The sequence below is a fragment of the Aulonocara stuartgranti genome, assembly GCF_965226115.1.
Source record: "Aulonocara stuartgranti genome assembly, chromosome: 18".
NCBI classification, from domain to species: domain Eukaryota; kingdom Metazoa; phylum Chordata; class Actinopteri; order Cichliformes; family Cichlidae; genus Aulonocara; species Aulonocara stuartgranti.
The window spans coordinates 16,008,108-16,030,500 of NC_138954.1; the positions used below are offsets into that span (position 1 = coordinate 16,008,108).

The 22,393-nt window shown below is 40.2% G+C and overlaps 3 protein-coding genes across 6 annotated transcripts; 2 read left to right on the forward strand and 1 right to left on the reverse strand.

Annotated features, from left to right (window-relative positions):
- The first annotated feature begins 277 nt into the window (after positions 1 to 277).
- On the forward strand, positions 278 to 4,062 carry iba57 (iron-sulfur cluster assembly factor IBA57). Its single transcript, XM_082512734.1, has 3 exons — positions 278 to 840; positions 1,796 to 2,145; positions 3,377 to 4,062. The coding sequence occupies exons 1-3, from the start codon at positions 479 to 481 to the stop codon at positions 3,766 to 3,768; spliced, it is 1,104 nt and encodes a 367-aa protein (XP_082368860.1). The 5' UTR covers positions 278 to 478; the 3' UTR covers positions 3,769 to 4,062.
- Positions 4,063 to 4,066: 4 nt separating this feature from the next.
- On the reverse strand, positions 4,067 to 7,327 carry jmjd4 (jumonji domain containing 4). The gene is made up of 6 exons (XM_082512729.1): positions 7,065 to 7,327; positions 6,815 to 6,980; positions 6,604 to 6,729; positions 6,245 to 6,512; positions 4,688 to 4,834; positions 4,067 to 4,599 (listed from the first exon to the last, which is right to left on the reverse strand). The coding sequence occupies exons 1-6, from the start codon at positions 7,315 to 7,317 to the stop codon at positions 4,264 to 4,266; spliced, it is 1,296 nt and encodes a 431-aa protein (XP_082368855.1). The 5' UTR covers positions 7,318 to 7,327; the 3' UTR covers positions 4,067 to 4,263.
- An 11-nt stretch (positions 7,328 to 7,338) lies between these two features.
- snap47 (synaptosome associated protein 47) lies at positions 7,339 to 14,114 on the forward strand. 4 transcript variants are annotated; one of them, XM_082512733.1, is made up of 6 exons: positions 7,350 to 7,432; positions 7,737 to 8,035; positions 8,157 to 8,682; positions 8,802 to 9,310; positions 9,611 to 9,739; positions 12,564 to 12,675. In XM_082512733.1, the coding sequence occupies exons 3-5, from the start codon at positions 8,186 to 8,188 to the stop codon at positions 9,718 to 9,720; spliced, it is 1,116 nt and encodes a 371-aa protein (XP_082368859.1). In that variant the 5' UTR covers positions 7,350 to 7,432; positions 7,737 to 8,035; positions 8,157 to 8,185; the 3' UTR covers positions 9,721 to 9,739; positions 12,564 to 12,675. The 4 variants fall into 4 exon arrangements, with proteins under 4 accessions (XP_082368857.1, XP_082368859.1, XP_082368858.1 ...); XM_082512732.1 differs by having other exon boundaries at positions 7,351 to 7,432; positions 7,737 to 7,836; positions 9,615 to 9,739; positions 12,564 to 14,114; XM_082512731.1 differs by lacking the exon at positions 7,737 to 8,035 and having other exon boundaries at positions 7,339 to 7,432; positions 9,615 to 9,739; positions 12,564 to 14,114.
- The last annotated feature ends 8,279 nt before the right edge of the window (positions 14,115 to 22,393 follow it).

The following is a 22,393-nucleotide window of genomic DNA, read 5'->3' on the forward strand; positions in this document are numbered from 1 at the left end:
AATGTGTGTAATACAAAGTTTTTACTGATTATTTTTACATTTGGTGAGACGTTTGACAAAATTAAATCAGCTCGAGCTGTTCTTGTTGTCTACCTATCACTCAAAATTTGAAAATGATATCATTACTGAGGAATATGCAAAAAACTCGCAAACAAGCAACTTTAATAACTTTGATTTTTGCTGCTTTGCTGTTCTGTGTGTCGTTTTTATGTTTTACAATCTGATAACTATTTATAAAGAGATAGTAGGAGAGCTTTTATTCTATCAATAAGCGTCCCATACCTCACGAGAAAACGACGGGAACAAATATCGCTCACTGACACACACGTGCTATCGAGCAATGCATTGTGGGATTTCAAAATGGAGCTGTTTGTGCAGAGTACGCTGTGATATCCTTGGTATTTAGCTGTCCACTGTCGTTTTTAGTGGAGTAGGCAGTCTTTTTACGACTCAGTACACTCCCGTGCCACTGTACATCATGGGGGTTTTGTGCTTTGCTCGGGGAGTGCTGGCGTCCGCCTCCGGGCTCGGTGTTTACGCCAGGAAAAAACCCGGAGGTTTGTGTGTAACCCTTCTCTCAAGTGTGTTAGCTCCAGCTGGGATCCGTGTCAGGAGGTACAGCCAGGACACCGGTAATCCTAAACACTCCCAGGGGCAATTTGTGTGCTATTACCTTCCGCACAGGAGCCTGCTGAAAATTCAGGGACAAGACACGAGCGCGTTTCTCCAAGGTATTATAACCAATGACATGGCGGTGCTGGATGAGCCTGAACGCAGAGCTTTATACGCACACATGCTAAACGTGCAAGGAAGGACACTATATGACATCATATTGTACAGGTAAGAGCAAACTTAGAGCACTGTTCAAACGCTTATAAGTGTATTCAGTAAACGCGTTATCAAGAGGGTGTGTCTGCTTACTGCTTACGTAAAGGCGTTTTTTTTCCCCGAGGCGTCACACTGGCCGACATAAGCTTATTTTCTTTTTCCTTCTATTTTTTAAACCCCGGAAAAAACCAAATTGTATGACAGAAAACGAGCTCAGGCTGACAAACCCTTATTTAATAAGCTGTAAAATTCAGCACGGGAACAACAACAGCTCTTCTTTATCAATTGCCTATTTTTTACTGTTACTAAAAATAATGTTAATAAAACTTTAAAAAGCAAAAACGACTAATGTTGATGGTTGAAGTAGAAACCATTTTTAAAATTCTATATTAAAAAGCGTTTGTCATGTATGCTGTACTTGAGTACATCTAAATTATAGAATATAACTTCTCTAATAAACTGCAAAAAGACATTTTGCAATATTAGCATCTCAAATTTTTAGTGACTGACACATGATCAATGTTCTTTTAGTTTTGATGTACATTGTTGGGTGAACCACGTTTTCTATACCTTAAACTATTTAAGATGATATTCTTGTACACCTGGTTGTAAATATCCCCAGTTTTGAAAAGTTGCAGTTGTTGCAGTTCTCACTACTCATAACTCATCTTGATATCTAAACAGCATTTTTACTAGTCTTTGTAGTACTTTGTAAAGCTGTGTTTAAAAACTCCTTGCTCTGTTTGACAGTATTTGATGTTACAGCAAATCCTGTTAAAAATTACATTCTCATAAGGAGAGAATTATTAGCCCTCCTATCTGTAAGACACAGTGGGTGACCACAGATGCTCCATCAAAGTTCCACCAAAGGTCACCCAACCAAAATAAGTGAAAACATCTGCGTGTGTTTGCTTTCATGTTGTTTTGCATTCTTCTGAGTCACTCATCCAGTTATATTTGCTTTCAGATTAAAAGAAACAGAAGGAGGATACGGTGTTTTCCTGGAGTGTGACAACACAATTAAGGACTCCATCTTGAAACACTTGAAAGTATACAACCTCCGCAGAAAAGTCAACATTAGCCCTTGTTCAGAGCTCTCTGTGTGGGCTGTGCTGTCCCAGCAAAACAAGCCAGGTCAAGAGTTCAGTAAGCCTGAGCTTTCTTCCCCTGATAAAGCTCTGGCATGGGAGGCTGATCCAAGAACTCAGCAAATGGGCTGGAGATTTGTGCTACAGAGTGATGTTGATCCTCTCAAAGTCATTGCGTCCTGTCAGAAAGGAGACACTGAAGACTATCACAGACATCGCTATGCCATAGGTATGACACCAGCTTTGAACAAAGACAAACAAGAACACCCGGAGAGAGAGAGCAACTTATTCCGAAGGGCAAGGGCTTTACTAAAGCTCTGAATTTTTTTTTTTTTTTTTTTTGGGAGAGGGGGGGGGTGTTTTTATAACAGTGGGAGGACAGGTTGCTTTTAATACAATATGCTCTATTATCTTTAGCCAGATAAGGACAAAAATAAGATTTACCCGTATGGGCAGCACGGTGGCATGGTGATTAGCCTCACAGCAAGAACGTCCTGAGTTCAATTCCACCACCTGGCCAGGGCCTTTCTGTGTGGAGTTTTGTTCTCCCCGTGTTTGCCTGGGTTCTCTCTGGGTACTCCAGCTTCCTCCCACAGTCCAGACATGCAGTTAGTGGGTTTAGTTTAATTGGCCATTCTAAATTGCCCATGAGTGTTAATAGTTGTGTCTCTCTGTGTTAGGCTTGCGACAGATCTGCCACGTGTAGCAAACTGTTTTATTGGATATGCTATTATACCCTATTTATAGTGTTTATTGTTTTGTTTGATATGCTTTTATTCCCATGTGAAGCACTTTGAAAAAACTTCCTGTTTTAAGAAGCGCTATATAAAGACATTTTACTTACTTAGTTATTGCCTCTCGCCCTACCGTAGCTGGGATAGGCTCCAGGAAAAAAAAACCTGCTAGCTAGATCCTGAGATGAAGATAAATTCATGCAGTGTGTGATTTTTGTTGTGAGGTCATAGGGTGTTGTATTGAAAAAAAGTATCGTGCAGCTCTCTCCATGCACTTTCATATGATATGTTATACTCTATGGGGTTTTTTATTTCCAATTTCTTTTCTAGGTCAACTTTGACCTTGGGCTATGAGAAATGAAGGTCGAGGTCAAATGCTTAGCCAACCTCAGTGTCCCCCAAGACCTGGAATATTGTTGCGAAGTTTGACAATGATCTATAAAAAAATTGTGGGTAATATGAAGTTTTTGCTGATTTTTAGTTTTGGTGTGACCTTTACTGTATTCTCACCAAAGTTAAAATCGGCTCGAGGTGGCATTGGAATCTACCATCACACAAAATTTAAACATGATATCTTGAAAGCTGTGGATGCTAGACTGCTAACAAAGAGACAGACAAGCACAGACAAAAGGAGGAGGGGGTGGTTCTGAGAAGCATTTATTTGTCTGAAAAAGTACTCTTATTTTATGACGCATGTTTGTGTCCTTTGCTGTTTTTGTTGTCTAGGTCTACCTGAGGGAGTCAAAGACCTTCCTCCTGGGGTTGCATTACCACTAGAGTCCAATCTTGTCTACATGCAGGGTATCAGCTTTAGCAAGGGCTGTTACATTGGCCAGGAACTCACAGCCAGGACTCATCACACTGGTGTGATTCGAAAACGCCTGATGCCAGTACGCTTGTCATCTCCAGTGGAACACCTCGAGGAAGGAACGGCACTGTTAACCCAGTCAGGCAAGCCAGCTGGGAAGCACAGAGCAGGGACAGGAGAACTGGGCCTAAGTCTGATCCGCATGGCGCACGCCAAAGAGGTGTTGACGCTCAGATCTTCTGACGACACTACAGTGACACTCGAAGCCTCCGTGCCAGACTGGTGGCCTGAAGATGCGAAATGTAACTGAAGGGAATGTTTTAAAGCTCCCTAAAAATGACATGCATCACATCTGACAGACTTCTCATGGACATAACCCTCAAGTACAGTATGTTACACTGTCATTGCTTAACAGCTGTGTGGCACTGGTCCATGTTTGGGTATTTTTTATTTTATTTTTTTGCAATAAAGCCCAAGTTTGTGTGTTTTTGATTTTTTGCTTAAGTATTATTTACCACTGAACTATCATAGATTTATCACAGCTCTGTTCATACTGGACACAAATAGTGTTGGTGATTATTCAATAAATATTTAAAAGAGAAAACTCAGATATTTAATGTGTTTAATCTGTCAGTGCAAAAACAAATGCAAGACATTCACAAACAATATTTGAGATTCCAGTTCAACTCAACCCAAAGATGCAGTAACAGATGTATCATCCTTTTTTTTTTTTTGCACTTTTGCAAACGGGCACTTTTCATTCAAGCTATTTCCAGTCGATAACAATGGTGAGAGGCCGAACACATTACTCCTGATAAAGGAGATGCTGCCCTCTTGTGGACTGTATGGTGTTACGAATTTGCTGTAACATTGTTTCTGGCTGCAGAGTCAATGTTGAGTGATCGAGTCGCTTAAAGTCTTCATTGCACAGGAGGCATTCGATTATATGAGCTACTCTTTGTAGGTCAAAGGCCGCGTGGTAAGGTCCCAACGTGGTGAGAATCTCTGAGAGATGACGTGAGTAATCGGAGGAATCCCCAGAGGAACAAGCGTTAAGGAAAGCCATTCTGTTGTTGGCAATGATTTTCAAAAATGAGGCAAATTCTCCATAATTGATACCGGAGCAAGCCTTCATAATTACCTAAAATGAAACGCACCAAGCAATTGCTATTATGATCAGAGCAGAAGCACATTTAAATGACATGACTGAAAATTTCCATGCATTGTACCTGGCAGTGCTGATGCCACGAGTCCATCGTGTTTCTCCACTCATTTATCTCTTTTTGAACAGATGACAGTTCAGTCTGAAGAAACTGCCACATGATGTCAATGTTGCAGCCATTTAGCCAGTTATGATTAATAGAGATGGTGTCCTCCTGTATGAAACAGAATGTTTTAATATGTCAAACTGGTGATAAATAAAACGCAGTGTTATACAACTTAGAGTAACTGTGATGTCATCATTTCCTGCAAAAAGCCATATTTCTACCAAAAAATATACACAAGGTTTAAATTTATGAAAGATATGTTGACTGGAGGAGATAAACCAGAGCTGCTGTATTGAAACATGAGTGTGTCTGTAAATGTGTGTAATGTTAAACAAAACATGAATTTTGTTTAAAACCTAATTTGAAAAAACATTATTAGGGCTCTTGTCATCTAGTACGTAGTAAGTAATCCAGTCCATTAGACTATTAGGGTATGTTCACACTGCACGCGAAAGCGCATCAAATCTGACTTTTTGACCCTATGCGACCCATATCCGATCATGGTATGACTGTGTGAACAGCACAAATCCAATATTTTCGTATGTGGTACTGAATCCAATACATATCTGATGTTTTAGAAAGCGACTGCTGTTTGAATGGTCATGTCGCATTAAATCCGTCTTTTACGTCACTGATACAAGACAGACACCAATTGTCAGCGCCAGAGAAGCGCCCAAGAACGCTTCCTGGCCATCCAGTGAAACTGTTGGGAAGACAACGGTGGAGAAACGTGAACATTTTATTTGTACTGCATAATCTGCAGATTCTGACAGCAATCTGCAACTATCCTTTGAAGCACCGCTCCTCTCTAAAACAGCAATAAGGATAATTATTAGGCCATATGCAAACAACAAAATAACTTCATAACTTAAAGCAAAATTGGGAAACGTAAAGTCCGAAACAAGTCTTTATATTAAGGGCCATCAGTCAAACAATACTGTTTGGTCTGGGTCTGAACAGAGCGCGTTGTGTGTGACGTTTTCTTTTGCGCACACGGGCCGCTTTGAGGGTTCTTAGCTCAAAGGAGTAGCCAGGCATGGTGTTCTGTTGCTGTAGCCTTGTCTGACATGTTTTAAGTTCAGAAGTGCTATTCTTGCAAAACTTGTTTCTAACGAGTGGTTAATTGAATTGCTGCTACCTCATCGAGAACTGTCGCTCACTGGATATTTTCTGTTTTTCAGAGCATTCTCTAAGCTGGGAAAAGTTTCTAAAATACTAAGACCAGCCGGTATGGCACAAACAATCACATTCAAAACCACTTAAATGGCCTTTTTCCCTAATTCTGATACTCAATATGAACTTCAGCAGGTCATTTTGACCATGTCTACATGCCTTAATGCACTGAGTTAGATAATTGTGTTAACGAGCAGCTGAACACGTGTACCTAACATTGTGGCTGGTGTTTACATTCAGTCTAACAGAACACTTCTCATAGTAAGAAATGCAACTTGTCTTTTATAATACTTGGCAGACCATTTTCCTCTAGATCACCAGTAGATATCCCTCTACAGCTCTTACCAGGTTATAAACTTGATGATGCCAACCACTAGGCACAAAAATGATTTCTCCTGCCTCCTGAATGATTTCAAGAGGTTGGCAGGCTTCTTCAGCGTGTGGAAAAAGGCCTCTGTCTCGAAGTTCAGCTGACGTAACATCATAAGGGAGGTTGCCGTGAGTGTCTCGTAAAAACTCCTCCTGACCTGGAGGATACAAGAGCCACTTCTTCCTGCCACAGATGTTTGCAGACCAACTGTATGAACGGAACACATCAGAGTGGAATGGTGTCCTGGTAACAAGGAAGTGCACTGGGTCAGATCATGAAACATTTTATATAAGCTTATGTTTTGTTTGGTTTTTTTGAAATAATGTTTTCATACCATGACCCTTTAGGTCCCATGTAGACAAATCGGTAGTCATCCACTTCGAGGGTGTCCCAGTATTCATTGAGCCAGTCAGAAGTAAAGAACACTGGTGTGGTGTAAACATTATGTTCTGGAAAGTCCCTGTGGAGAAATTTACAAAGGATAGTTACATATTTTTCATACAATGGTGTAAACATTTTTCTTTGGATTAATATTACTGTGATACCTTGACATGTGCCAGTCTTTAAGATAGAGGCATCCTTTGGGTGATGAGTGTCCATTCAAGATGTATTCCCTCCAGTAGTGTATAAATTCTTTAAAAGGCATGACTTGTTTGGGGTTGGCATTGTACTCCTTCGCATTGCAGTTTGCAACAGGGACTGGAGTCTCATCTGTGATTGAAACAGTAACAGTTATTAAGAATTATCACAGATTATCTTTGCAGACATTTACACAGTAATGCATGTTTGTTTTACCAAACTCTTGCAGCAATTTCTGGAAATTAGGTTTCCCATCCTCAGTCACCCACTGTTTCCTACACTTCCACTCCTCTGTGAATCTCCTTGAAAACATACAAGGGTGATTGGGGAGCAGATATTTCTTGAAAAACTTGGAATAGCTAAGCTCCTTGTCAATGTAATCTACAAAATGCGAAGACCAAAACTGTTCATATGACTGCCTTGGTATTTTGACCAGGCTGCTGCAGTTACGGTACGCCTCCCTGTCCATGATGGTAAACAAGCCCTCGGCTAGCTATTTAGCAAGCTCAGCTGTCAGGGTTTGGACAGCGGGGGAACTGTGAGGGGGAAAAGCTAACTGGAAGATTAACTCGCCATTACACCGCGTACGTATTCTCACGTTTCTGCCACATTTGAAAATCTGGTTAAGCTAGAAAAAGATACTAAGCTAAGAAAAACGCAATTTTCCACTATGACAAGCCGCTACACATTAGCGCATGTTGGGACTCCTGAACGACGCACATATAAAACCGTTGCTATTTATATTTTGTCACGTCACATACATAAATATATTTAATACATTTATATTAACGTTATGTTTTTCGTATCGCTTGGAAAGCGCCGAAACCGCCGCCGCTTTCATTATTTTTCGCCAGACATTTTCGCAATAGTGCTTCTTTTTTTTGACAGCAAGTTTTTTTCCCCCCCCAAGTCGGACGGTAAATACGGCCGTGCTCGAGCGTGACGTCACTTCCGCAACAAACAGCCGAGTTACTGAGAGGACTACGAGGTAACGTAATGCCCAGCCCGGTGTTGACGATTAATGTGGTGTGGGTTTAATTGCACCGAGAGGATATAAAACACGTTAAAAGGGTTATAACATTATAATGACGCACGCGTAATGCGGTCAGCTGGCTAGAGAGCTGAAGCTGCCAGTGTGAACGCCTCGACTGAGCTCATCTTGCTGTCTGGATTACACTCAAAAGAAAGTATGTTCTTCATCACGACTCGTAGATCACTCAGTACAAAGTGCTTCTGATGTAATTTCATCTTAACCTGCAGCAGTACCTATGTGCATGTTAAACTGATACCTATTTGTCCCCCTGACAGGTGAACCTGTCTTATCTCCTTCCATCACAATGAGCCGGGACGTTCCCATCCACAGCTGGCCAGGCTCCTATTACATCAACAGTGAGAAACGGTGGGAAAACGGAACCCTCTCTCTCACCAGAACCACGGTGTGCTTCGTCTCCAACCAGAGCAAGGAGAGTCTTGCAAGCTTCCGTCTCTCGAGGATCGTGGAGATCAAGATGGAGTCATCTAGTTTCATCTTCAGCACTCTCACAGTACTTGAAGAAGGCAACGTGAAACATTGGTTTGGTTCCCTTAAGCCCAACAGGGTGGTGGTTTATAATGTGTTAGAGCATTTCTGGAGAGAGCGGCTTCTCTCTCCCAGCTCAGAAGCCCAGCGGGCTGAGGCTCAGCCTTCGAAGGGAAGAGAGCTGATCAGCCTGGTGGCAGGGGCCCAGAAAAGATTGGAGGACACTGGCAGAGTCCTTGGCCATCAGGGAGAGCAGTTTGACAATATGATGCAGGGCCTGGAGAAGATTGACTCTGACTTGGGCGTGGCTGACAAGTATCTTAAGATATTTTTAGTTATTGAAGTTTTGCACATGTCTTGTTTATATTGCTTGGCTAACTATAACAAGGCCTAATTTATGACTAACATCAGTTCCTCCTGCCTCTGTATTACAGACTTCTGTCAGAGCTGGAGTCTCCTTCCTGGTGGCCTTTTGGTAAACTCCCCTGGAAGACCCAGCAGGATGCAAAGGCCGATGATGCTGCGAGAACTGCAGCTACTGCTTCTTCTTCAGCAGCCAGGGGCTCCAGCAGAAATAAGTTAATCACAAGCATCCCAGCAGTGCTGTCCAAAGGTGGAGAATCGGACTTGAAGCCAGGATGTTTGTCGGTGCTAGTGTCCTCGCTGGAGGTGCGAAACACAAACTGCCAGCTCCTTCACAGATTTGAGCGAAATGAAATTGATGAAATCAGGGTGCACAGCCCCTATGAGATTACCGTCAGGCAGCGTTTCATCGGGAAGCCAGACATATGTTACAGGCTCCTGTCCGCCAAGATGCCAGAGGCTTTGTCCGTGTTAGAGATGCAGTACAAAAAGAAGATAGAGTTCACAAGCGAATACACAGATTTTAAGACAACTCCAGTTTCATCGCCACGTGACACAGAAGGGAAAAGCTGGACTGAAGGTAAGGAACACATCAAAAAATAAATAAAGACACTCTTATTCCACAGTGGTTTCCATGCCTGGTATAGATTTGACCACTAAGTGGCAGTAAAGGTCTGCATTTCCACCTCTGTGTATTTATAAGTGTGCAGCCACATGTAAAAACATTTCATCATGGTTATTGGTGTCTCCTTGACAGAAATGTATTTTGATGAGTCACTTCACCCTGATTGCCTCAGTTGCTGTACTCTGAGTTTACTGTCTGGTTTCCTCATAAACAACATATGTACTCTGCACTTTTTCACCATCTCCACCCATGGAGTCAGGTTTACTGCAGACGTGCCAAGAGACAGAGCTCCCACTGGAGGTCCCCGCTGGAGAGCTGTCCCAGTTGCAGGTGCATGTCTTCCAGCCATCTGTCAGTCAGGCTGAGGCCCAGGAACTCAAACAGGTGAGAAAAGCTGGACTCCCAAATTTATGACTACACTACCGTGGCCTTAAAATGTTTCATATTTGTATTCACAAGACAAGTAACACAAATGAAAAGCCGTGTGTGCTCCGGGAACGGATTGATTCAAATAGGGGTAGCTGCTATTGTAAATAATCCCAGAGTCTCAGCAACACGTATTTTGATGTTTCCAGTCCAAACCACAATTCACCATAATGATTTTTTATTTTATTTTTCATCCTGTATGTTTAAAATGTTATTTGGTGAGACCACAAACCAATGTCCATCCTGGTTTTAAGAGAGGAAAAGAAACACGGTTAGTTATTTGGTCAGAACCTACAATGTCTTTCCATTCAGAACCTCACAGCGCTGAATGCTGTTACAGACACGGTCTGTGGTGGCAAGACCTACACAGTGACGCAAATTCAGACCCGTGATTTGGGCAAGTTTTATTTTTTAATTTTTTTATAATGTGTGTGTGAATCACTATTACAGGTTGCTTAGACTAGGATTTTTCATGTAAAACTTTCAGAAAGTTGCTCTTTGTTTTATCATATAATGTTTAAATGATCAAAGTTAATGAGTGACTTCAGTCTACAAGGCTCTACTATATGTAAAGGAAAAAAACTATATTAACATTTACAAGTGAGAAGAAACCAAGCAAATACAGTTAATAATGGTGCAAATGTGCCAGTATTGAAATATGTAGCAGACAAAGATGGCTTTGCATTACATATTAACACATAAACATATTAACTCAAAGTTTTTCATGACATCATTACCGCCCTCAACTCCTCAAATCAAAAACTGAAGCAACAACATACAAATGTCTTGTCAACAGCAGCAGTGACACCATAGACAAATACTGTGTTGGGGTTAACAAATAGCTTCATGCTGTAGCTCAGGAGGTAGAGTAGGTCATCTACTAATCTAAAGGTTGGCTGTTTGGTCACTTTGCCAAAGTATCTTTGGGCAAGACCCTAAGTTGCTCTCGGATGCATTTATTGGAGTGTGAATTTTATAGATAGAGGGATAGAAAAAAGTGCTTATATGAATGTGTTTGAATGGGTGAATGAGGCAAGTTGTATAAAGCGCTTTGAGTGCTCCAGTAGATTAAAGCAACACTATATAAGAACCAGTCCATTTAAGATTTGCTTGCAGCCTTATAGTAGTATATAACATAATATCTCTGAGGACCTAACAACATTCCTGGCAAGAACTAATGTACACAGGGAAAACCTGCAACCTCCACACAGAAAGGCCCCAGCGAGCCAGTGGAATGAAACCCAGGAATTTCTTACTGTGAGGCAACAGTGCTAACCACTGCTCTGCATGTTCGGTCAATTGGTGATTCTTAAATGTACGTAGAGGTGAATATGAGCGTGAACGGTTGTCTCGCTCTGCAGTAAACTGCTGACCTGACCTCTCACCCCATGACAGATAGGCTCCAGCCCCCTCCTCTGCCTCCAACCTTCTTCATGATAAGCAGAAGAAGATTGATGGATGGATAATAATATAAAAAAGAAACAAGCACACCATAGCAATAATAGCACCAGGCCAATCACTGGCTAGCCTATTGTGCTTTAAATGGCATGTTATCTGCGGCTGATAATGGGTTACATTTCAAAGCGTGCCAGTTTTGCCTTAATGCTATGCTTTTGTACACACCCTGCTCTTACTGTAATCCATGTCAAGATTAGAATCACTGTGGGCCAACTGGTACTGATAACTTGTACTCAGTTTCATGTCCTGCCCTAAGTGCCGTGCCAAATAGTCTTTTTGGTGTCAGCATTTGTATGTTTTATTATTGTTTGTGGTTGGAAATTCCCACTTGCTAAAAATATGCTGTAAGAATATGAAATTGAGTGTGCTGCTAATGCACAGTCCCAAAGTTACCGCACCTAATACACAAGACACTCAGACTTTTTTTTGCTAATATATTTTTTCTTTTAGCTCTAGCCTAAATGTTTGATTTGAAGGGTTTCTACATGACTTAAGTCCCCTAGCCATTATATAAACAGCGGCAAGAAGTGTTCATTTTTACTGTTTTTCTATGACACACCGAAGCTCTTGTGAATGTTAACTGCAAGGTGTGATTCAGTCATGTCCTCTCAGTTTAAATTGTAAAGTCACAGACCTGAGTGAATGAATATCGTTGTTCCTTGGTGTGTATTGACATATTATCTGTTTTTCAAACTGCTAACTCGAGCTGTTTTTGTGCTCAGCTGAAATGTCCACATAAACCAGCCAGAGAACATAATGACATAATGTGTGTGTGTGTGTGTGTGTGTGTGCGTGCGTGCGTGCATGCGTGTGTGTGCGTGCGTGCGTGCGTGAGGCAGATCATGTAGCATAAAATACTACCAGTTAAGTAACCATAGTGGTAGGGTTTGAGGTGAGTGTTTATTAGGCTTTGCTTGGCACATCACAATATATTAAAACTGTTCCATCAACTACAGCATATGTAGTTGCTGGATCATGGTCATGTAGTTGTGATATCCCTTAAAGTCACTGAAAGTGAGGGAAAAAACCCAGTATGATATCACCGATCCCAAGAATCAAGCCAAGACTTCCCCCTCTGTGTGTCATCAAGTTTCATCTGCAAAATGAATAACAGCTATTATTGTGGTGAATTCCATTGTTCCTTTCTGATCAGCGCACAATTAACAGCAAGCCTTTCTAACGCTTAAATCAGATGGTTTAAGCGTTAGAAAGGACCAATGTCTATGTCTCTCCATATGTGGTGTTGTTTTAATGTGCCTTACTTCTTATTAACACAAAACGTTGTGTCTTTTTATTGTGCTGTGGTGTGTGGGTGTGCTTTCAGATGCTCATGCAGCTAAAGAACCTTGCCTTGGAGGCTGAAACTGAGCTGGAACGCCAGGATGAAGCCCTGGATGTCCTGACGAGCTCCACAGACCGGGCCACCATGCACATAGAGAAGCACACCTGTCGCATGAAAAGACTCCTGTAGTCCTGACGCTTAAGGAGATGCACATAGGCTCAGTGTCCTGAGAAAAACACCGTACACCTTTTTACTGTTCACATGCAGTTTGAGAACCATGAAAAACGCACATCAACAAGGACTTGTGTGTAGTCTCAAAATTAATTTAGTTGCATTTGATGGCCACCAATTCTTGGGAAGTACAGCAATGGCCACTTAAAACAAGACATCTTTAAAGTTTTCACTTTGGTATTAAAAAGAACACAATTGTTTGTTTTAGAGAAAGTAGATAACATGTGGCTGTGCACATTTCTACATGAGAAAACTTGAACTTTTTGCTAAATTGCATCTTATCAATCCTAAATTTGCCCTTCTCTGTTGGAAATGGTCAAAACATTTAATTGGCCATAGCACGAGTAAATGCTCTCCCTGTGAATGCATATTTTTCAGCTGTGGCCTTTGCATTTGGCTTTAATTCTCTCAGCTGCACAACATTTTGAAAGACAGATGTCCTCTGAATACTGGCAAATAGGTGTTAGTATATAAGCCTAATCGGCACATGACAGAAAAAAAATGTAGCCAGTTAACCCCAATTTAAAATATTACCAGTGGGAACCCAATGATGGAGCCCATCGATTTTAATGCCCCAGTGATTCATACTGATCAGTCATGTCACCTGAGTGGGAGCTGGCAGGAATCTCAAGTGCACGTCGTGCGCTCCCTGTGAAGTTGGCAGGTGAAAAATAAGCAGATGATTTCAGGGTAGACAGGCAGCAGTATATACCCTCCACATCTGCAGTACAGAACAAGACATCCCGAAATGAAAAGAGAATATATTGTACATTCATTCTGCAGTAACTCATTTAAAACAAGCTGCATGTTGGGTCTCTCTTTGATAATCGACTGCCATTATTTCCTTTTATAACCGTCTCTGTCTTTCTCAGGTTCTGTGTATCACGTATCCCTTTTAGTGTTGCATGTCCCAATAATGCTGCTTTGCATAACATCGAGGGAAAATCTTCCATCAATATCAATATATTGCTGAAAAATGTAAATTTGCAACAAGTTCTTGGACCTTTAAACAGAAAACACTACCGATCCACATCTATTGTATATACCTCTATTCTCCTCTAAGCCTGTATTATCTGTAAATGATACATACAATGTAATTCTGTAATGTTATAACAGTCTGTTGTCGCTGTGAATGTGTAATTAGACACTAGGTTAATTTAAATATATGTCTAGTTTAAAAATCTTATCAATGTTTACTTTTTCCTGTGATAATTACCGTGACAACGAATGAAACTAAACCGCTCATTCTAAATACAAGGGAAGACCGTCTGCACTATACTACCATTATAAGCAATGAATGAATTCCTTTCACCATTCAAGGTCTGGAAAGCATATAATGTAAATAAAACTGAAGTTAAACAAGTAGTTTGTTTGTTCTTTTTTGAAACTGCTGCTTACAGTTGCCGTAATCTGTGTCATTGTGCTTGTCAAAGGCGTGTGCTTCAATTATACGATCACACACTGCAGTCTCCCTTTGCAGGCCTCTTAGCGTCTTTGAGTCTTTTGTTTTGGTTCACCCTCAGTACTTTTGTCAGCAGTGCAGGGTGACATTACTTCGACAAGCAGCTTGTTACAGCATGTTCTTGTTACACTCATTACCTCAAATAACACCCCCTTGAACTAAGTGTAATGTATACTGTCCAGACTAAGATGTGTACTGTACTACTGTATATTATTCCGTTCACTGTTTAACGAGTCTGGTTTCATTTTTATCATTTTTCTCCACCACACAACCACCAACATGCTTGTTAGTTGCACTCGGGGTGACGGCATTAGCTATAGTGCTGTGCAAATGTCTTGGGTTACCCTTTTTTTTAGGGAAATAGGAACTGAAGACTGGCTGCCTTTTGTTCCATTCACTCTCAAGACGATCTCACACTGCTTCAATGATGTTGATGTCCAAGCTCTGGGGAGTATTAGGGCCACGTTTAAATATATATATATATATATATATATATATATATATATATATATATTGTTGATCATTTTGAGAATAAAACTGATCAGTTGTCTTGTGATACAACATACATCCTCTTAATTGCATTAGGATGTAGCCATTGATAACCTTGCATCTGTCCATTAAAAGCCATTTCCTTTTGTGCAAATCCACTCTCCCACATTTGTCTGTTTTTCCATCTGACCAGATGGAGCTTTCTGATAATAAAAAATAAATGACAAACAAAGTAATATTAAATCTGCTATAAAAACATCACTTCACCAACGCATTAATCATATCTAATTTACCAACGTATATGTCATTCTTTCTAGCTATAAAATGTCACATTGGAGCCTACTGATGATGGGAAATGGCAAACGTCTGAAAATGTAGTTTTTCAGGGTGTTTTGCTCCATGATACCCATGAACTATATTCATCACAATTTGCATCTCTTCTAAAAAGTGTTCCCCTATATAGCGTCTAGAGAGAAAATGACCATTAAAGAATGAGATACGACTGACTTTTTTTAGATGAAAAAATAGGATTACTATTTGTGGGGACTTGTGAAATGGGCCAGTGAAATGAGTTTTAACCAGGCTTTAGGTCTTAACAGAAAGTAATTGGGAAACACCCCTCACAGTCAGCTCACATGTGACAAACTGTAACAGAAGACTTGAAAACAGTTCATTATGGTATCGGTCGCTGTGCATGCTGTTGTGAGGAAGTCGCTCACTTTATTCCCTCTAATATTATAACATCCTGTTGGCACCGGGGCTGTTGGCATTGGTTTGACCACCCCAGCTGGACTGCTTTTACCAGAAGGGGGGACTACTTCATGTCAACAGGAGACCACATTTGATTTGGCAAGTGTCTGAGTAATTAATTATGAATCAGGAAGAAGTCTTTCATAAAGAGGTTTGAAAGACTGGCAGCCTCATTCAACAGTTTGGTCCCAGTTAGCATGAACTTATCACTTCTATTAAACAGAGCCCACCAGGAAAGATGTGACACTCAAAACTAAACAAAAAAAGGAAGGCCTCAGTGAGATGTTATGCTTTCTTCTGCACAAGTGAGAATGTTTTTACTGTGGGTCATTTTTTGGTTGATTTCTGTGATAAACAGAGTTTTGAAAGTCCCAAACTCCAGAAGCATACCACATGGTTATGTGAATTCCAATCCTTAAAAAAGGTTAGGGGAAATAGAACACACACTGGCGTGGTTTTCAAGCAGCCTAGCAATACGAGGAAGTGGTGGCGGTCTTGTCTGACCACAGATACACGAGATCCGGCTTTACTTTCCCAATGGATGGTATGAAGACACAAGAGATTTTGCTGGCCTTGACTTCCAATCTGTTTACTTGATAGTTCTGTGGTGAGCGCTCTCATTCAAGGAGCGTGTCTGCACTGATGGCCAATCAATCAACTGCTGCAGGGAAAAAAAAACCAGCCAAAGTTTGTGGGCTACAAGTCGGTTGCACTGCACTCCAAAATATGGAGTCATGTGACTGCAAGAGAAAAGGGTGTATTCATCATCCCAGAAAAAACCATCCAGCTCTTCAGTGTTTTATATTTATGTTAAAGTTGAAGCACTTTTCTTTGTGTTGCTTGGCAATGTGTAAATGATGCAGCAATTATAGTTTGAAATTAATGGGTTTTTATATAAATGTGTTTTAGTATTACACATCTATTTTCATGAGTAATTGTTGACGAGGAGCAGATCTACTATACATAAATAAAATATTAGAGAAATTTAGCTTCCACTGCTCTATTAGACCATGTCTGAGTCTAATGGCCTGATTTTTGACTCACGTCCTGGACAGCCTGTTTCTAGTGCAGGTGTTGCTGGGTTTCCTTTTGCTGAGGGAGTTTCTGGTTTCAGGAAATAAGGCCTGTTGGTTAATGTTAGAACTGGGAGAAAACATTCCTGTAGGGAAGGTGCTTGAGTCCAACTAGGCGGTGTGTATGTAGTCTCAAACAGAAAATGAGATGACATCAAACATCCTCTTCTTGTTTGTGCGTGTCAGTTTGATAACCTTGCCTCTTTTGCTTAGGTCAGATACAAACATTTTTTGCAGGGATGAGGTAACCTGTAGATTTGAATTTGAGTTTTATTTTTAAAAATAGAAATACACAATGTTTATGAAGCTGCTCTTTGGAGATGTTCTTTCTTTCAGTTTAGTACAATCATAAATGTGCTTTGGTTATGCGGTACTTTCCCAAATGCTGAGCTGCATGATGATATCATATGCCATTGCACATCATTATGCTTTCCTTGGTACTTTGGTTTTCTGGCTTTTGTTTCACCAACCTTTCCCATTTCTGCAAGACAGAGTTAACAGCTAGCCGGCCAAACTAAACATGGTTGTGGTTGTATACAGTAGTATCAGCCTCAAATGAACTCCAAGAGAAACCCCACATTACAATCTACCTGAAATCTGCCAAGGTGTTTGCATTTCTTGTATGAATGTTATATAACTTGCATAATATTACTTATAGTGATATACACGCAAGTCCTGAGAATGGCTCAGTTTATATCGAGTGCAATGTGCAGCTAACAGACTACAAATGTATGTACTGATTGACTGAAACAGTTTTCAACAGTTTTCAACTTGATTATGCTAGTGTGGTACATCATTTTCTTATTTATTTTACTCTTTTTTTCTGTACAGTTCATTGTGAGTGCTTGACTTTGAAAACTGCTTCATAAATAAGCTCTTCTTACTTACTGAACTATAACTGAATAAGATGAAAATGTAAACAAGAATTTGATATTAGATATTGCAGCACTTTTTAGACGGTATTTTGTACAGAACACAAATTGGGTTGGGGGGGGGGGGGGGGGGGGGGGGCTATATTAAATGTAAAGTGTTTAAAAGCACTGTGTGCCATTACTCAGAAGTTGTACGTCAGATCATATTCTTATCTATCATGATTTCTGTGCTCATGTAGGATTGCATTCTCTCATTCACGCACGAATACAGGGTCTGATAATATGGTGAAAAACGAAAATATTGTTCTAGCAAAATGATCCTTAATGTGTACTCATGGGAATCAGTAGATGGCAGGAGTGGGTTGCTGATGGTCAGTTTTCCATCCATTGATCCATCCATTTTCTTAGCAGCTTCAGAGTCACAGGGGGTGCTGGAGCCTAAGAGGAGAACCTGGTCCTGGTCTCGTTACCAGTCAATCACAGCATGAAATTTTCATTGAATAAAAAAAATTAATTTACCATAATTTATTTGGTTGGTGTTGTGTTGGAAAGAGTGTGTGTTGGGGGAGTGTCCACCAGGTATATGAAATGCATTTAAATGTTTACGTTACACTCTGTTATTATACAGTATATCATCATAGAAATGGTTTTATTTTTAAAGTCAGTACATTTTTTCCACGCTTTTTTCATAAAAATGATAATAGCCCTAACAGCAGTAATAATAGCAATAGTAATACTTATAGTAGTAGTAGTAGTAGCAATAAAAATTTCATTGCAGGTCTTGTTTATTTTCTTTGGAAAAACCAAATCTCTACATTTCATTTTTCTGCTTAAGGTGTATGAGAACACAACAATCCAGACCTGCAGCTTTGGCAAGTTTGAGGGCTCCTTTTTGTGATGACTGGATTATGTATTCATTAAAAGTCCATCTATACAGCTCCCCAAACAGGTTGTCAGGCCATAAGCCAGCTCGTACCGCATCAGAACTTTTACAAGCAGGCCCCCCAGAAATCTTCAGCGAGGCTGTTTTTAGTGGCTCTTACTGCAAATGGAAACACTTAGCTCCCACGATAAATTACCCACCCGACTGATGCCACACTGCACAGACCCCCAGCTAGTTGCAGACATACTATGGATTTATATTTCAACATTAGTTTCTCTTGGCATTTGCTATGCTATGGTGACTCTGGGTCCCATGAACCGATAAGAGGACAGAAAGAGGAAAAGAAAATTAATCACACAAAGGTTGTTGCACTAGCGTGCAGCCTGCAGGCCCAATGGTTTGATTAAAGTTACGGATGTGTCACCCGTCACCTCAGTGGGTCTGACTCGGGGGTCATTTCGGGATAAAAATAGACTTTGTTGGTTACTCATTTTCTCTGCAAAGTAAATAGCCATTAGTGCAGCAGGCCAATGATCTCAAGAGCAACACTAGTGTTCAGGCTAAACTACTGTTTATGCTATAGTCGGATGATTAAAAGCACCAATGGGGTACAGGAGACATGCTTTTAAATAGCAAAAACAATGATGATGGTGCTCTTGTGAACACAGTCCACTGGGGTCAAGTTGAGCCCCTGTGAATACATACTTAAAAGCATTTGACTTAAAGCGCTGCGTTAAATGTCGAGGTGTGTTAGAAAATAAAAACTTCGTGTTTGACCCTCTCTAAGAGTGCCCATGTAATAATCCTAATTATCATTCCAGCTAACTTATGCGTTTGACCACCTAGTGATGTAATTGCAGCTGACCAAATAGATTGTTGTTGAAAGATTGCCCCGCTGTTATAGGTACGTTGTGACAGCGTTGTGTGTTCACCGAGGGCCGGCGCAACCATAACAAACACAGCTGAATCTGGGGTTTACATTTCAGCAGGATGACGGCGCATGCAGCGTCTGGGTGGAACTTGGGAAAAGGAGCCAGGGCTGACAGCCTGGTCTGGCTTCCTGCCAACATGGTAAAAACAGCCTTGTCAGAGGGGCCTGTGAAGTTACTGTCCATATGCTACAGTTTGTGAACGCAGATAGCTTTACATCAACACAAAGCTTGAAGGATGTTTGACTAAACCGTGCCAGTACAATAGACCGGGTCTGTAATGAGGGTGGGGACCATCGAGTTGAGACTGGAATAATTGTGACATTTTCTTTTGAAAATTCCAAAAGGAAGCTGCCAGGCTAATACCATCCAGGACTTGTGATTTATGAAGTCAACGCAACCACAATGGAAAGAATAATTGCAATCATTTTGGTTTAAGAATGCGTTTAATTTAGAAATGAAGTGAAACTTCTGTTGTGTGCACATGTCCTTCAACTACTAAGAGACAGATTTGATTTTCTGTATGTTTTTACTTGAATGTCTGCTGAAAGAGGTTTCCTCATAAATTATTTGATTTCATCAGAATTTGCAAAAGAAAAGCTACCAATGAAAAAAAGAAAAAAACAAACTCGAGTTGATTCAACCAAATTTCAAGTTTCTTCTCTCTACTTTTCTCAGTCTCTATAACGTGTCCTCTTTTTGTGGGTTTATTTCCATAAGTGCAAGGAATTTTTGGACAACACCTATTTTGTGGAAACTCCTTCCGCAATACCCAAACGTTTTGTCCACGTAACCTCAAGGGAGCAGCCAGCAACTATGTAATTGGAGAAGATTGAGTACACACAGCGAGACCATAGTCTGGTGAACTATTGAGAAGCTGAAACAAAGATTAACAGATGTTTACCCAGCCATGCCATATGTGAAGTGGATACTAAACCTATGCACAACATGTGTGACTGGCAGACAGAAACATTATGAACCTTTGACCCAGTGTCCATTACAGGTTAAGAAAAACTATAATGCCAGTTGACCATGGAGCCAGTGCAAAACAATGACGTGCTACCCTGTTTGGTTTTCCTCTAAAAGGAAATCTAGTGTTCCTCAGGATATCATTCAGGAATCCCCTTTTACTGATGGAAACCATGAAGCCGTCAAAACAGAGCTCTGTAATTTAGCTGCCTGGTTTCAATTAAAGCATTGAATATCAAAGACAATCACTCCCATTTTAATGTGCAATTTTTATGTGTTCCCAGTTTATTTTGATGGAAAATTTGTGGGTGGAGCACTTGCTAATTGGTATGGAAAACTTGCACCTGTGGTAGACCAATGTTTTGAAAGTCAGAAGCATTGAATATTTGCGTTCTTTTCTTCTGAGAAAGAGCCCGGCTTTATCCAAAAAAACAATTCCAGACTGGAGCTGATGTGTAGGATTGTCTGGAACAAATTGGTTGTGAGTTTTTCAGGCTCATGGCGCAGCATAATTTGTCATTTATCACAACCACGGACCAACTATTTAACCATTAATTTACCACAAGATACTTGAATTGCAAATGAATTTAAAAATATTTAATACCAGCAGACATTAAATGTTCCAAGATGACAAAGATGACAATGATGGTACAATCATCTACTTTGCTCTTTGATGTATTCTTTATCGCTGAAGCACTGGGTCTTGAGTATTTCTGGACTTGCTTTGCTACGTATACTCAACATACCCTTAAGAAAAAGGCATTCAATATTAGCTGCTACTACCATCTAGCATTCCAGTATTGTTGCTTCAGGGTGGCTTTGTGAAGGAAATCCTGTTTGTGCTTTATTCCCTACTACTGCTGTCAGCACTGATACACTTTGTTCATCTACCATTTTTCATATTTGCTGTCAGTCCACCTCAAGTTGGAAGCCAGAGTTTCCTGTCTGTGTTCTAACAGCTTCAACAATTCTTGCCAACTTTCTGTTAAAACTATGAGGGTCACTGCTTTACTTTATCACGCCACTTTCTGCATCTGAAAATGCAATTACTGAGCAGCATTTGTTGGTGAGCAACATTATGTTTCCTTTATGGTATGTTCTTTCTGTCTGCATTGTTTAGGTGTCTGCTGGTTTGCCATTATGCAAATCCTAAAATGATTTTTTTAGGCTTGAACTCACACGTTTAAAGGTATTGTAGTTGTATGATATTATTATTTAATAACAGTGTAATAAGAGTGTCTGCAGAATCATTTTAGGGCCTTCTTTTGTGGCTGTTTTTCACTCTGTATGGATGCGTGTGTGGGATGGGTCTATCAAAACATTCCTTCCATTCTGGTGAAAGAGAGGTGGAATCACTATGTCTATATATGTAACAAAATGAGTCACTTTCCACCATCCTCTGTGGTTTTCAGGACTACAGTGAGATCCGTATGTAACTGTGTTCTGTCATTAGTGGTAAGCTTCAATCTCCAAATTAGAGGGGTAAATCATTAAAAATTGCTTTCATGTGTAAACAGGAAGACGTATAATGAGTCTTTCCCTTTTCATAAAACAACTGGCTGACATATACAGGGGAAAGATAATGTATTTAGACACAGGATTCCCCAGTTTTCTGCATTCGTTTTTTTAAATGCTCATCTTCATTTAAATATTAATAACATGCTTAATAATGACATCACACCAGCAATTACAGTTTTAATGGGTATCAAGCGCCAAGATCTGGCTTCTTCTCCTTACCTCATTAAGCATTTACCTTTATGACTTTAGGGTGGATTTAGCTGAGTACCAAATAACAAATTAAATTATAATTTTAAAGGCAGATCATTCCAAATGCTTTGCTTGCTTTTTCTTACAGTGGAGTTCATCCAGCTCTGTAGTGATTATGGCCATTGAAAAATGAACAACCTTTGGTATAGTAATGGAAAATGCCTCGTAGAATTACAGCACACAATCATTATCGTTTCATTGTTTTTTTTGTTGTTGTTTTTTAAAAAAAGTATTAAAAGCAATATACTCCCATATTTATGAGCAGAAACTTACATTCAGTTTTATATAGCAAGCATTACAGACGATACACTGCATTTAATGCACTTCAATTCATTCTTAAACTCCAATGAGTGACAGACCAGAGTTTTGCTTGGTCCCTTACTTGTTCACACCCATTGTTGTCAAGATCCTTAACTTGATTTATAGCGTTCTAACGTTTCACTGTGT

What these genes read in the sequence shown, in the direction of transcription:
- iba57 (XM_082512734.1), top strand. Translation starts at nt 479, where the DNA reads ATGGGGGTTTTGTGCTTTGCTCGGGGAGTGCTGGCGTCCGCCTCCGGG. An exon ending in TATGACATCATATTGTACAG is followed by an intron (nt 841 to 1,795) that starts GTAAGAGCAAAC and finishes ATTTGCTTTCAG; the next exon opens with ATTAAAAGAAACAGAAGGAG. An exon ending in CAGACATCGCTATGCCATAG is followed by an intron (nt 2,146 to 3,376) that starts GTATGACACCAG and finishes TTTGTTGTCTAG; the next exon opens with GTCTACCTGAGGGAGTCAAA.
- jmjd4 (XM_082512729.1), bottom strand. Translation starts at nt 7,317, where the DNA reads ATGGACAGGGAGGCGTACCGTAACTGCAGCAGCCTGGTCAAAATACCA. An exon ending in ATGGGACCTAAAGGGTCATG is followed by an intron (nt 6,513 to 6,603) that starts GTATGAAAACAT and finishes CCTTGTTACCAG; the next exon opens with GACACCATTCCACTCTGATG. An exon ending in CGTGGCATCAGCACTGCCAG is followed by an intron (nt 4,600 to 4,687) that starts GTACAATGCATG and finishes GTTTCATTTTAG; the next exon opens with GTAATTATGAAGGCTTGCTC.
- snap47 (XM_082512731.1), top strand. Translation starts at nt 8,186, where the DNA reads ATGAGCCGGGACGTTCCCATCCACAGCTGGCCAGGCTCCTATTACATC. An exon ending in AGGGAAAAGCTGGACTGAAG is followed by an intron (nt 9,311 to 9,614) that starts GTAAGGAACACA and finishes CCATGGAGTCAG; the next exon opens with GTTTACTGCAGACGTGCCAA. An exon ending in AGGCCCAGGAACTCAAACAG is followed by an intron (nt 9,740 to 12,563) that starts GTGAGAAAAGCT and finishes GTGTGCTTTCAG; the next exon opens with ATGCTCATGCAGCTAAAGAA.